The 15,806-nt window shown below is 36.5% G+C and overlaps 1 protein-coding gene across 3 annotated transcripts in view; it reads right to left on the reverse strand.

Moving 5' to 3' along the window:
- LOC109110868 (low-density lipoprotein receptor class A domain-containing protein 4-like) overlaps positions 1-15,806 on the reverse strand; it is a 50,438-nt gene that overhangs the window by 7,562 nt on the left and 27,070 nt on the right. The window contains exon 1 of one of the 3 annotated variants that reach the window (XM_019123813.2): positions 8,806-9,169. The exons of the other annotated variants lie outside the window; for them this stretch is intronic. Within the exon in view, the coding sequence (XP_018979358.1) occupies positions 8,806-8,875 (70 nt within the window). The 5' untranslated portion in view covers positions 8,876-9,169. Of the gene's footprint in view, positions 1-8,805; positions 9,170-15,806 lie in introns of those variants that run through there. 3 annotated transcript variants of the gene reach the window in all.

Consider the following 15,806-nt stretch of genomic DNA (forward strand, 5'->3'; position numbering starts at 1 on the left):
CACCAAAGTAATGAAGGTAAAGAGCTGGATCGATGTTCTGTTTGAACATGAGGAACACCCTGCTGGACTCACACTTGCTCTCTCAGTCAAGAGCAAAACTGTTTCTCAGATGGAAATCCTTCTGGAGTCCACAGGCTTTTCAGACAACAAAAATGAGCCCTCCACCAACTTCACTGAGGGACCGTTCTGGAACCTCGTACAGTCGAGTAAACCGAACAGAGAGGCTGAAAGTGAGAGTGTCACGAAGAGAGAATGAAAGAGTGAGTTGTTGCCTGCAGTGCAGTACTGCGGGATACTGGCACTCACACATCAAAAGAAACAAACACTTCTCTCCTAATTTAGGGCATAAGAGGAGGAAGCAAAAGTGGGAGACAGAGCAGAGGGGAGGGTGATGAGGAAAGAAAAAAAAGAAAAAGAGGAGGACACAGACAGGCAGCCAGGCAAACCAGACAAAGGAAGTGACAATCAGACAGGAGGGCAGATAAGACAGAGAGAATGAGACTCAGATCAGAATACCGGTAAGAATAAATAAGACTACAAACACAAACCTATCAGACTGGAACTGAATCAATACAAAATGAAATCACAGCAGGCTTCAAACCAGTCCATGAATACTGAGCTGCTCCTCCGACTTTAGATCAAAAATTCAGGAAATAAAAGCAAGTCTTTTTAAATGTACAGTGGGGATTTGAGTCTACATTGAAAATCTAATTTAATCTAGAAAAATGAACATTTCTAGGATGTTGATAACTGTAAAACAAGAAATGCCATGATGTCAAAGTAATAATTTTTTTCTTTAATTCTGTAGTCACTAAACAAATAAGCGTATCTGTGACACTGACAATGTTAACTTGTTTGTACAAAAGGTCAGATTTTCTTGCTTTTTAACAGAAGTACTGATTCAAACCATAAAAATCATACAAAAAAAAAAATCAAATTACATTTTTCATCATGCACATTAAATAATTTATAAAGATTTTTTTTTTGAAAAAAATTTGTGGAAAAAAAACCCAACAAAATTAAAAACTATTAAATTAGAAAAATGCAAAGCATTTTCTCAATTGCATTCAAGACCCCACTGTGCTTAACATGCTCAGAACAATCTCACAGACTTTGGGTAACTTTCAGGGTAACTCTTACAAACAACCCCCCAGAACACCCAAGCAACCACCTAGAACACCTTAGCAACAGATAATGTAGCAATGTACCATGCATAACACCTTAGGGGGTGATATGGACTTAAACAGAGCTTTTGGAACATGATAGTTGGTTTCTAGCTGGTCTAAGTTGTCAGTAGACATTTTTGGACCAGCAACATGCCAGCTTCTGGTGATTAAGCTGGTTTTTGACACACAGTAGCTTGTTACAGTAACTAACTAATGACAGTGTACTTTGATTGTTACTATGTCCTGTCCAATTCTCCTACTGACACACTCACTGTCCTATGTAACACTGACCTCTCATGCCAATCACAGAGAGACAGAAAGAGAGCGTGAACAAATGAGAGAGGGTCTGGGTATCACAGACTGCAGATTAGCCATACGCAGACAAGTTTCTCTCTGCAGACCACAGAGAGAGGATCAAAATCCATCAGGCTATTCTGTAACCAGGCAGAGCAGACAGAAAGCGTTAGACCAGATGAGAGAGAGAGAGAGAGAGAGAGAGAGAGAGAGAGAGAGAGAGAGAGTGGGTGATGGGGGGGAGAAGGGGGGGCAGAGAGATAGAGCGAAGGTGTGTGTGTGAGAGGCAGAGGAAGAGAATAGAGATTTGTAAATGGAAAGAAAGTGTGTCTTGAAGGTGACATATTCAGTGGAGTAGATGGAGGTCACATCCGTAGGTGTCATTACTTCCTGCCATAGCCGATTATCTCCCGGCCACTTTATGGAATAGCTTATGACAAGGATATGTCTAATGCAGAGACGGCAACATCTCCAACTGTCAAGCAGAAGTTTTCATCATATCTATGCATGTTATAATCAGTGGTTGTGAATGGTTGTGCTCCAGTGTAGCATTTTTCGATGGCTGGATATCCGTTCAGTGAAATCACAGAACAAAATGCAAATAAATGTGTCATCACTTCTGATATACACCCACTGACATACAGAAGATAAAAAAATAAAAAATTAAATAAAACAATAAATGGATTATAGGTTTCATTTCTGCTTTTTGACACGACACTAACAAATGTTTAGACTAATAATAGCATAATATCCAATAATACTTCTAAATAATAATAATAATAATAATAATAAAATATTCCTAATGAACATGATTAATAATTTATTTTATTTTGTTATATGTTTTGTATCATATACTAATAAGTTTTGTTAGTATTGCATAATAATAATAATAATAATAAATTCCTATTTAATATGATTGTTCATATGATTGTTTTTTGTTCGTATCATTATTAATACCTATATTTTTTTTATTATTACATTCGGAAGTTTAGATCTAAAATGTCACAAATTAATTTTTTTCTGTTTTTTGCAGCCTAACTATCACACACTGCTCAAGTTGCATGTTGCTAAGTTGAAAATGAATAGGTGTAAGGTTACTTTACCTGTGAACGTTTACATGCAACAAAATATGTATGTATTTATATGTATATTTATCCATAAATGGATAAATATTAATTCTGCTGTTGAAAACAAATAAAGAAACAGCGTAGGAGAGTGATTATTATGGGTAAACAGTGAGAAACTCTATATTTGTGCAGTGTGCGCATGTAAAAAAAAAAATCAATTCCGATTTGAAGCTTGTTACATAACAACATAAACCTGATCACTTTATTCAGTGTTCATGTAAACACTACATTCAGATTCATCAATCGGAATGAATTCTGTCCAAATGAACCAAACATTGTGCATGTAAACGTTGCAAATGGAAACCCAAGTACTGGCCAGGATGGTTAAACAGGCATCCAACAACCTACTACTCAATTAGTAAAGCTGACTAGCAAATTTAACAGTGGAAAGAATTCAATATTCACATAAAATCACTAACATTCAGAAGTGTGTGTGTGTGTGTGTGTGTGTGGAATGACCTCCCGCTGTAGCCAGATCGGTCTAGATGCTTTATGCTACAAACACACACTCATCCTAAATAATTAACAGCGTCACACATAACACCCAGTGACACACACATACAGCTCCTCTAGATGGTCTGGGAGATGGGCACCATGCACCAAACACTGCATCATGCAAAGCTAGTGCTGAATAACAGGAACAGGTGTGTTCTCTTACCTGAGGTCAAACCCCTGCCCGCTGTGTTTATACAGCACAGTGTGTCACCACTCAACAACAAACTCAACTCAACTATACAATAAGGACAAAACAGACAAAAATGTTATTTTTTGGTCTCAAAGACAAATTCTGGACTATTTTTGTAAAAAAAAAAAAAATAATAATTGCAAGACACCATCCAAAGACATCCTTATGAATCTGTCTGCAGTGGCAGTGCTCTAAAGGTACAACTTTCCCAAGGTTTTTCCAAGGTGTACATATGTAATATTAGTTCTATTATGTAATATTGTAATATTACATATTACACATGTAATATAGTAATATTATGTTCTTTTGAAGTTTCTGCTCATTTAAGAATCCTAAGAGAAAGTATCACTGTTTCCACAAAAATGTTAACAGCACAACTGTGCAACTGAGCAACAAAATCAGCGTATTAGAATGATTTCTGAAGAATCGTGTGACACTGAAAACTAGAGTAATTGCTGCTGAAAATTCAGCTTTGCCATTACAGGAATAAATTACATTATAAAATATATTAAAATAGAAAGCAGTTATTATAAATTGTAATTATATTTTACAATATTACCATATTTTTCACAGTATTTACAAATAAAAGCAACCGTGTGCATAAGCGACTTTCAAAAAAAATAAAAAAATAAAAACATTTGATTGGTAGTGCATATAACAAATCTGCCAGTGTAGTTATTTAATCAGTGAGACCTGTTTGTAACAGAGCCAGACCTGACTACCTGCAGGTTAGACAGCTTTTATTACAACAGGAAATACATCATTACACAACACAAACCAAAACCTAAGGCTAAATCTCCACTGCAGAGGACCTTTGAAGAGATAGATTAAATTGACAAGTAGAGTGATTTTGTTTGTCAGCGTGTCTATCGCTGTCAGGACACTCCTACATAACATCCAAGTGTTTTGACAGGCAATTGAGAGCATCAGCGGCGAGACGGCAATGAGCGTTTTGACTGTTTACTACTTGACATAAATCCATGCATCTTTTCATACAGAGGACTCTTCGCCTGGGATCTGATTTAATGTGGCGTTTCATATACACCACGTTTTGCTTTATGGATGCATACGCCTTTTGGTGCAATAGTGGAAAATTTCCAAAAAGGTCTAACAAACCTGTCTGAGGGCGTTTGTGAAGGAGCGATCACACAGGTTGTCTGTGTGCTGAAATGAAAGGCCAGAGGCATGCAGGGACAGTGAGAGAACAACACAAAACAAGCTGGCAGACTGGCACCCTGCTGGGCACCAGGAGAGTGGGCATCCGGCCCAGCCATGCAGAGGAACCATCAAACAAACAGCACAGACAATCTGAACCGGGTGCCACAGCCACGTTCGCCAACGCAGCCCGGTCTCCACAGCTATGCCACACGGGTGCTTTCACCGTCAATAACGAGATTATTTAAAAACAACGCAGACGTCGAAGGGGGAGGGGTGACTTCTTGGTGAAAAAGCACATATTTCGGCTTTGGAAACATTTTGAGCCTGTTCTTGTGACAATGTATAATTACAGATTCAGCAATTATAATCATAGTTTGCATGAGCCAGATATAACCAGCGCTTATTTAGGACTCCACGGTTAAGGGTGGATGCGACCAAAAGAGATGACAGCTAAAGGTGTGGTGACCTAAACACACATGTTGTGGTCTAAACAGCAGCTCACCAAGCCCACAAACGCTAACAACCATGAGCAGTATTATAAAAAAAACCTTGCCAGACACGTTTTTTTGTCTTTATTTCGTTTAAAAAGGTGCAAGAAGCGTAACGGTTTGCCTTAGGGCATACTTAGCTATGAAGGGAGTTTCTGAAAGATCTTTTGGAAGGGAGGGAAAATAGCTTTGCTTTCTAAAACACTCCTCCGTGACCGCCGAATGAACTTGCAGAGAGTGCTGCAGTGGTGAGAAGCACACTAGTGCATCTGAGAACATTAGAGTTCGGGTGGGACAGAGTCCCCTGGTGACATTTCCAAGAAGAGGGTTTAGCGAGAGGAGAAAGAGAAAGGGGGAGATGGGATGAAGGAAGGAAGAAAGTTGGTTCTTTATTCCTCAAAGCCGTGTTGTTGTTGTTAGCCACACCCTCCGCCTTATTAAAACTTCGTCCTTCATGGGTGGTCCTGTTTAACGATAAGAAGAACAAAGTATAGGTTTCTAACGAAGCACAGATGGTTTTGTGGTTTACTCGGGCTGTCGAGGGTGATGAGTCACTCCCTGAGGCTGGATCCTGCACCAGCTGCACTGATGCTTTTAAAAGCTTCAGGCAGAACAAGCAGTTGATATACAGTAGGTTACAGGTTACAAAGACATTCGTGGACTAAAGAATCTATTCTACTGTAAGTACTACTGTGCTGTTTTTTTTTTGCAAATTGTAGCACAGTTTCCACAAAAATATTAATGGTTTTCAACACTGATAATAATAAGAAATGTTTCTTGAGCAACAAATCAGAATATTAGAATGATTTTTGAAAGTTTGTGTGACACTGAAAACTGGAGTAATGGTTGCTGAAAAAATCAGCTTTGCTATCACAGGAATGAGTTACATTTTTAATAGTGCTGTCAAACGATTAATCACATCCAAAATAAAAGTTATTGTTTCGAAAATGTGTGCACTGTGTATATTTATGATGTATATAGAAATACACAAACATACATGTATATATTTTAAAATATTTGCATGTATGTACATATATATTTATATTGATATAATTTATTATATACAAATATTTATTTTTAAATTTTATATAGAAACTATTTTTCTTAAATATATACACGGATGTGTGTATATTTATATATACACAATAAATAAACAGTACACAGATATATTTAGTAAACAAAAACCTATTTTGAATGCGATTAATCATGATTAATCGTTTGACAGTGCTAATTTTTAAATATATAAAAAAATAACAGTTAATTTAGACTAATAATTTCACAATATTACTGTTACTGTATTTTTAATCAAATAAATACAGCTAGGGTGAACATTAGAGACTTCCTTCAAAAACATAAAAATTATTTAAAAAAGAAAATTGTCAAATGACAGATATCCAGAAATGATTTTAAGGCTATATAATAATAATAATAATAATAATAATAAATAAATAAATAAATATATATTAAAATAATTAAAATTACTAAAAAATCTAAAAATCAATAAATAGGTGTCAATGTCAAATTAATGTTGCGATGTATAGGTGAATTTAGGTTTTTGAAATTAATAGTCGATGAGAAAGTTGAATTGTTGAAGTGGGACCTCTATTTTAGGAAAGCGCTATTCAAGAAATAGATAACAGTTCACTGTTATCTAGCAGTATCCATTTAAGTTAGCTAAATGATGGCAAAAATCATCTAAAACAATTGTCCACAATTAAAAATCCAATAATGGAAAATATTCAGTATTGACTATAATACTAATATAGAAAAAAGGCCCCCTAACATAGGCCAATAACCCATAGAGGTACAATGTTAAAGGTCAGATTACACAGAAAAATACTGGTCAAAATGATTATCAGCTAAATTTCAAAATCTGAGTTGAACTAAGCTGAAGCATCTGTTGTTAAAAGCAGGACATCTTGCATGGGCATCAGGATCATCCTGGGTAATGCCAAAAGCACTCAGACTGGCATGACGACACTGGCCTTTATCAATAATTCATAGTGGCACCTCGGGGCTGCTTAACCCGGCCCAGCTTCAGTGTGCTGAGCTCAATGTGGAGCCATGACTGCAAGAGAGGCTGCTGTTCCAATAGACAGTCTGTTTGGCTCAATTTCTGATGGCCATTTTGTTTAGGAACTTTTGATATATCACTTTCCCATCACAGCTGCACCTTTTGCAATGTTTTAAGGTGCATGTAGATGTGTGTGACGTGCACAAAATGCTTCAGAATTCAAGGATAATTCAAAACCACATGCTCATGTTTAGCAGAACCACATGTGAAGAGTCTCTGTGAGAGGCAGGAAAGACTACTGAAAGGCCTTTTCTACCTACTGTGTGGGAATTCCCCAGGACTAAATTCATAATTTATGATCCAGACAGAATATGAACTTTTCACTCCAAGAACAGAGAAAGAGTCTGTGTTTATAGAACCGTCACTGGCAGGCCAGCCAGTGCAGCAAACTGCACAAAGTGAACACCAGACGTCAGATCTAGACAGACAGGCATGCTTCAGACAGACAGATGAACAGAAATTAATAATATTACACAATGCATCTGCCAAATCTTATTTTAATATTAAATATTAAAATTTTAAATGTTGCCAAGTCCTTCTAGTTGAAGGAGTTCTCACTGGTTAACAAGTGTAACTTACTAGGGTAAACACTGTTATTGGCTAACACACCAACCTTCTAACACTGTTCAAATGAAGACATAAAATTCAGAAGTTTGGGGGTGGAAAGAGGTTTTGAAAGATAAGATCAAGTCCATCAAGTCTGCATCAAAATACAGTAAAAACAGTAATACTGCGAAATATTATTACACATTAAAACAACTGTTTTGTATTTTTAATACATTTTAAAATGCAATTTCTTCCTGTGATGGCAGTCTTCAGTGTCACATGACCCTTCAGAAATTATTCTAATATGATGATTTGGTGCTCCAGCAATATTTCTTATTATCATCAACGTTAAAACCAGTTGTGTTGCTTAGTATTTTTGTGAAAACTGTTATACATTTGTTTCAGGATTCTTTGATGTATGGAAAAGGACTGCATTTATTTGAAATGAAAATCTTTTGTTACATTATAAATGCCTTTACTGTCACTTTTGATCATTTGAATGCATCCTTGCTGAATAAAACTACAGTAGTAATAAAAAAACATAAATAAATAAAAACTTACCGACCCCAAACCTTTTCAACAGTAGTGTAGATTAATTTAATATGATTTTACGCAAATAACAATAACTTTAATTATATTTTGGCAAAAACTATAGTTAACATGATCAAAATCTCTACATTTTAACAATGTTTAACAAAGCAACAAAATTGTAACCACTAAATAAGGTTCAACACTTCTCTTTACAATGAGTTCAAGTTGACAGTTTGTATTCTTAATACTAGTTACTCTTCAACAGTTCATATGGAATGAATGCAGCAAAACCCGAAAAAAATAAATGTAACTTTTCAATTACCAAGAAATATACGTCAGAAATAAGCTGTCAGTATAAACAAACGTCTCTCTCTCTCCATAAATGTTTGCTTGCAACCTCGTCTTGTGGGCGCTTTGTTTATAAAGTCCGGAAGGCAGGACACATTTGCTCCAGACTCGAGTTAAAACACTGTCTGCTGGCTTTGCATACCAGACCCATTCAGAGACAGATTGCGGAGACGGCGGAGAGCCGAGATCAGACATTTACAGAAACATAACGCGCGTGAAGCAGCTGATAAGAGCTGACAGCCAGACAAGACTGCAGGCGGAATTAAATAAAACACACTCAGAGTTAAACTACATGCTCCAGCTTGAGTCACATTTACAGACGTCAATACGCAAAAGACCTCTGACATAATTAGCCATTAAGGCAAAAAACAGAAAGTTAAACACTCACAAATCTCCATTCCCTGGAGTTGGGATCCGCATGTGACGTTGGAGCCATCCGGTGCGGTGAGGTTTCTCATGGAGTAAGTGGGAGACTTCAACCGGTGCACGAGCCAGCCGGTGTGCGCACGTCCAACAGCTCGCGCCGAGACTGAAAGCCCTCGGCAACAGCCTTGACATGCTGTGTTTTTCACTACATGCTCTCGGGTAACCGCTCCACTTCGCTCTGACTTACTAAACTGAACTCGTCCGCTCTATATCTCTTTTTCTGACCCCTCAGGTTGAACACAAAAATCAGAGTGTCTGTGAGATCAAGCCGACGGAGCTTCTCTCCACCCCCTCCTGCACACCCCCACACTCGCACGCACGGCTGGTCTGTCGGTGACCAGCTGAGTGGGGGGGGGGGGTCGATCGCAGTGCTCGGGTGTCTAGTGTTACACCTCCCCATTAATGCCAGACACAAGCAGTCAAGGCAAGCATTGTAGGGGGCTGACCTTGGGGTGACCCTGCTGTCTGGCGACACAGAGCACATGTGTCCCGAACTACAGCCCCCCTCCATCCAACTACAGTCCCTACAGTCTGTCTATAAATAACCTGGCAGCTATATGGGCTTTTATTGTGGGGCAAGGCAATATACCAGAATCCACACTGGGCCAAAGGGGAGGAAGAGGTGCTAAATAGCCTGTAATTCAGAGAAATATCATACAGTTAATTTTTTTATTTCTATTTTAAAAATTTATAAATAAAATAAATACATAATAATTCATGTAACAGATATACTTTCAATCTTTACAAATAATCTCTCTCCATTTGAAAAATCTCTCTCTCGATTATATATATATATATATATATATATATATATATATATATATATATATATATATATATATATATATATATATATATAATATATATATATACTAAAAACACTAAAAACAAAACTTAAAAAAATAAAACTAATATTTAAAATCTAGTATTAAAATATTTAATGAGACAACTACAACACTTAATTGTATCAGTAAAATATAAATATCATACCCAGGCGAATAAACAGAAAAAGCTTTTCAATTATTCAATTAATTTTTTTTTTTTAAACTACTTTTTATTTGTGCAAAAATAAGTCTACATTTCACTTTTTTTTTCTTTTTTCTTTTTTTTCACTGAATAAAAATATAACTATCATTCCTGGCTGGTTCAGGAACACTGAAATGAAATTTTAACTTTTAAAATTTCACCCCTAGTTAGCAATGCAGCCCTCAGGGGAATAAAATGACATTTATCTGTCTGAGGTCTAGTCTGGAAGTCGAGTCGCTTGTACACACGTATGCAGCCAGACACATCCCCCCGTTAAAGCAGACATGGGGGAGAGACAGAGTCGGGGGTTTAAGGGTCAAGTCTGAATTTGAATCTCTGTCTGAGGAGGAAGTCTCTGGGGCAATGAGGTGGATTCTCCGCAGCATGCTAATGCTACAGGGACTGGTTTTGAGAGAGACCTGCCACTATGTAAACTACCACACAATATCTGTTATACACCATAAAACATAACCCAAATAAAGAACATTCAAATAAAAAAAATCATTACTGAAAAAACTGATCAAAATTTTTATGATGAAATAAAAAAAGAAGTTTTTGTTGCTATCTGATGAACAGCACCACCTTGTGCCTCCACTTCAGAAATGTCTCAGATGGAGAAGGGACTCTGACTCGCTGTTAAATATTGTATAAAATTAAGTTTTGCATTTTAAGCCTGGATCATAATAATGATGATGGGAACAGTATTATTGTAATGTCTTTGCATTCTTACTTATGATGTTTACCCTGCAAATCCATTCAAATAATCATTATTGATGTAATAAAGTCAAACACATTTCAATTTTAATTTGGGAATATATTACATTACAAATTATTATTACAAATTATTATTATTTCGAGCACAAAATAAACTAATATCAACATTCTACAACACATCAGCTTGAAAAAAACAAAAATAAAAACTTTTATCTGCTTATATTAGTAGACACTTTAAATATTTATGCTAATAGCTCTTAGTGTATAGTGAATAGTGCTAATAACAAGTACAATGCTCCTTGAACCAGCAACTGGTGACTTGCAAAGATCATAATCCTTCTCTGACAACCTTGAAGAAAACCTGACAGTTTACCTGAGAGTTCATGACAAAAATGAAACATTGCAAGCTCATACAACGCATCCAAAAAATATCTGATGACTAGATCCTCAAAATGCCAGTGCTGTTTTACAGATTACAGCAAGAACTAAATTACACGGTGAGCTTCACTTGATGACAGGTTTCTTTTTTTTTTCTCACAAACCATCCCATGTGTATGTGGCAGCTATAAAATTGTGCAACCCTGTCTGTGGGAAAGTCCTACGAAACAACGAGATGCAGACACGTGAAAACATTCCAGTTCTAACCTGTAACATAACTGCAAGAATAAAAATGGCAGCCATCGCAGAGACTCTTCCATCTGCAACCTGCGTTCTGTGATATTCTCACAAATCCCTGCAGGACGTGGTGTGAGAGACGGGAAGGAAGGGGAAATTGTCTGCTTGTGCGAGAGAGTTTATGACTGGGGATTGCTATCTGCAAAGCCAAGATGGGCCGCCTGCAGATGTGATGCACTGCAGTGTGTGTGTGTATGTGTATACATAATCATCAGGTATTGAGTTTTTTTTCACCTCTCTCCTGCAGCCTGCTGAGCATCGTAATGGGTCGTCTGCCCAAGAGTGAGGTAATGTCTAGGTTTAATGCCAGCCTCCTGCACAAGCGCACACACACAGAGGCACAACAGGAAGAACAGCAGGCACCGCAACTCCCAAAATGGCTGCTGTTGTGACTCTTAATGATGCTGATAACATAATTAGCATTTTGCTAACGAGCCACATGGCAGTGCTTCCTTCCCCGGACGCTGCCATACGGCCTCATGGACAACACCTGCGTACTCTCGGACCCCCTTTATGACACATCATCTCCTCTGTAATACAGACACAGCGACTGCAAACGGTCATCAAAGCGGAAGATCTCGGTGACAAATAACCATGTGTTTCGCGAAGTGGCCCACTACCCAGCAGGCTGTCAGTTCTGACTCCCAGTCGTAGCAAAATACTATAAAAACCTCATTAAATAATAACAGCACTACATATGTCCAGTTGACATCTTTGCGTGTTCACTAACAGGAAAAGATTACCTGGGGGTTTGATGTGTTGCTGTTGGGAAATTTTAGGAAACACAAAAAACAAACAAGATACAAAAAAAAGAGCAGTAACAGAACTACAGTACGTGTTGAAGTGAACACTAGAAATGTGATGAAGGCCTATGTTTGTTTTCACAAGAGAAAGTCAGGTTGCTGATGTAGCTTGTGTAGCTTTAAATATTTAAAGAAAACAAATTTTGACCATTTACTCACCCTCATGTCTTTTGAAAGCCCTGTGACTTTCTTTGTGTGTCTGTGGAACATGAAAAGAAATGTTTATAGCAGACTGTCTAAGCTTCTAATTTCTATTCAATGAAAGTGAATGGTGACCAAAATCCAGTGACCAATTTTGTCAAGCAAGATTTTCTATGAAGTCACATGGAGTATTTTTATGGAGAGTTAATTGCGCTTTTTGACCAAATAAGGAGCCCCTGGGCTCCATCCACCTTCATTGTATGAAAGGAGTTCAGATATTCTGCCATATATATATATATATATATATATATATATATATATATATATATATATATATATATATATATATACATTTTATAATGTATTATTATTATTAATAAAAAAAAATAACAAAAGGTAAAAGGAAAAATATTAATCATATGAATGTAATTTTATTTTATCTTTTTTTGTATTTTTTTTTTTTTTTTACAATGTATTATTATTATTATTATTATTATTATTATTATTATTATTATTATTATTAATTAAAAAATTAAAAACAATAAAAAAGAAAGATTTTCACTAAAAGTGTTTAGGAAAAATAATAATATAATATTTTATTATTTTACAGTACAACTGTAAAATTACAATAATATTTATGGATGTCTTTATTGATTTCAATTGTATTTCTATTAACTGTGCAGCCCTATTAAATGCTGACGTTTTTTATACACATACTCCATGATGTTAAGCTTAATTCATTTCCTGTCTCAAACCTCTGAGCTTCTAAAATGAAACAAATCTGGGCCTAAGAGCAAACCATGAGGTGACTTTTTTTTTCTTTATCTTTTCTATAATAAATTTGATTTTTAGCTCTCTCACTGTAGACTGAATCACACACTTGGTCATTTGCTCCCAATTTAACAGACAGTGATCTATGATAAACTGATTTTGCTTCTCTGCAACATATTAAAGCAACTTTTAGTGTGATGTTTGGTTGAACCTTTTTAAAACACAAAAATTCTGTGATCAATTACCCTAATTTTGTTCTAAACCCAAAAGACTTTTGTTCATCTTCGAAACTCAAATGATATTTTTAATATATAGCCCCTCAATAATAAACCGCCTAAGCTGAAACGGACTTATTTATCATTATGCCTCACAAGAACATAAATTGAGTCAAAGTAAACAATGATTATGGCCATCAAACGTCTTTATTTTATATTCCTCAAAGCACAGAGTGTGTTGCTTCTAACTCAACGTTGAAACTATATCCCTTCCACAATCATTTTCAATCCCAAAAGAGTTTAAAACCTTCCCGCTTAGAGGAGGTGATGTTTACATCAGGGCCCTCATATTTTCACTTCACTCCCCTGAGTCACATGTTCAATCTCCAGCCAATCACCACCCACAGATTCACAAAAACTAAAAACAAAGGCAGAGAGCACAGCAGACTGGCTTAAAGTGTTTGCCTCGACACACCTCCCGCGCGTAGGTCACCAGAGAGAGAAAGTGGCACATCTGATTCGAGCTCATCTGACCCAAAACTTCAAAGCTCTGACCCAGAAAAAGAGACACTAACATGCACATTCACTGCCTCTCTCATAACAACTACAAAATTACAGCTATTCTAAAGTATGACTCTGTCAATGGTCAACATGTTATCAATAATAACTGTGAAGTAATGCCCATGCAAAAGCTCCTGTGCTGCCACAACGCTACGGCCACTTGGGTTTTCTGAATGGAATCAAATCGAACTGTAACTGAATTAAATCCAGAGTGTGTGAATCAGTTTAAAATGGGCAATCAATACTTAGCCCTAAAGTTGGATGTTGTGGTGTTAATAGTTTTGCTCTTATGAAACTATGAAGCAGGTAAGCATTTAAAAAAAAAAAAAATGGGAGTACAAGTGCTTTGCTGTAATTCATACATACACAGACATATTGGAATAAAGACTGCAAATCACTTTTCTGGCATGATGTTTTTAACAAACAATGAGCCATTAAAAAAAAAAGAAGAAAAAAAAAGGAGAAACTAAATAGCACCTCAGCAGGAAACATTCTTCTCATGTTTCATTCTCTCTCCTTCACACACACACACACACACACACACACACACACACACACACACATTAAGAATTCATTTATTCCATTCATGCATCTTCAAGCAACAATGCAACCTGACATCCTGCAATCAGAGAGTGAATGAGTTTAGGGTCTGAATTTCATCCATACAGCAATGACTGATATGACATAAAAACACATTATGAGGCATTATGGGTAAACTGGAAATGAGCTAATAGGATGTCTCAGTATGAAAGTCTTTATTCACTGTGGGGAGAGAGAGGAGAAGATATTTGTGAGAAATGAACACCTCAGGGGAACAAAAACACAACGGGTTGGAAGGGGAATACAGAAAGAATGAGAAAGATTTCTCATTTGCATTCCAACTCATTTAAAATGGTTTAAAAATGGGAAAACATTTTGGGTGCAGGAGGGCACATGATAAAAAAAGAAGAAAAAAAAACATTCCGGAGAGTTTTGATATCATTTTCTGTATACAGCTATTTAGACTTGAGCAGCAAACTGCTATAAAGGCACTGAAAATATTAGTGCAGAACAAGCCTTGGTCTTTAGAAGAAAAACACTGGTAGTGTACAGTGGTGTATATTGCATTTATACCATGTCCAAAAAAAGGATGCTATTACCTAGGGGTGCTCTGATTGATCGTCTATCGATAATCTGATCGGCGGTCTCCATAAAGGCTGATCTCTTAAACCAATCTCAAACTGACGACGCGCCTGTCACTAGAGGTTTTGCATGAAATGCAGCTGAACCGTCTCAATCTCAGTCCATATAGCTGACGAAATCAGGCTTGTCCTGAGTCTAAGCACAAAAAAGCCCTGCATTATCAAACATTTAGGTGAGATAATTATAGATTAAAAAAAAAAAAAAAATTGCCCCCTTCACCCCTCAAATTGAAAAATCCCCCCACAAGAGTCACCTAAGAGGGGAATTCCCCCCATTTTCAAAAATAAAATTCAGGCCCTTTAGAATGTCTGTAAAAATCCTGATTGGAGCATCACTAAATAAAAATAAAAAGAAGCCTTCAAAAAGATCAGTATCAGTGATTGTATTCGGCAGATACTGCTTCCTGTGACCGATGATTGGTGATCGGTTCCAAAAATCCTGATCGGAGCACACTTAGTATTACCATGGTATTTTTTAAAATCAGTACTGCTTTAATATCTCTTTAGCTCTTGCTGGGTTATAACAATCCTCTAAATTCAACAAGTGTGTTGCCATCCATTTAAACTCCTGAATTTCATCTACATCATCAGCATTCTGATTGGCTAGGATGAAGGTCATTTCATCCATTAAGATTTAGATCCTGTGGAGAATCTGAAGATGAAATGATTGTGATGTCAACAAGGAAAGTTCACTTCAGGGTTCTTCAGATAAGAGCAGTGCTGTGAATTATGATGGATGGATGACTTATTAAACAATATTTAATGTAATAATTATCACTGATATTAAGAAAAGATGCCTGTGGTTAATGGTGAAAACATGTATAGAGATGAAATAAGCAAAATCTATTTAAACTTGCTGAATACCCACATACTTAT

Source organism: Cyprinus carpio, chromosome A16 (genome assembly GCF_018340385.1).
Source record: "Cyprinus carpio isolate SPL01 chromosome A16, ASM1834038v1, whole genome shotgun sequence".
Lineage (NCBI taxonomy): Eukaryota > Metazoa > Chordata > Actinopteri > Cypriniformes > Cyprinidae > Cyprinus > Cyprinus carpio.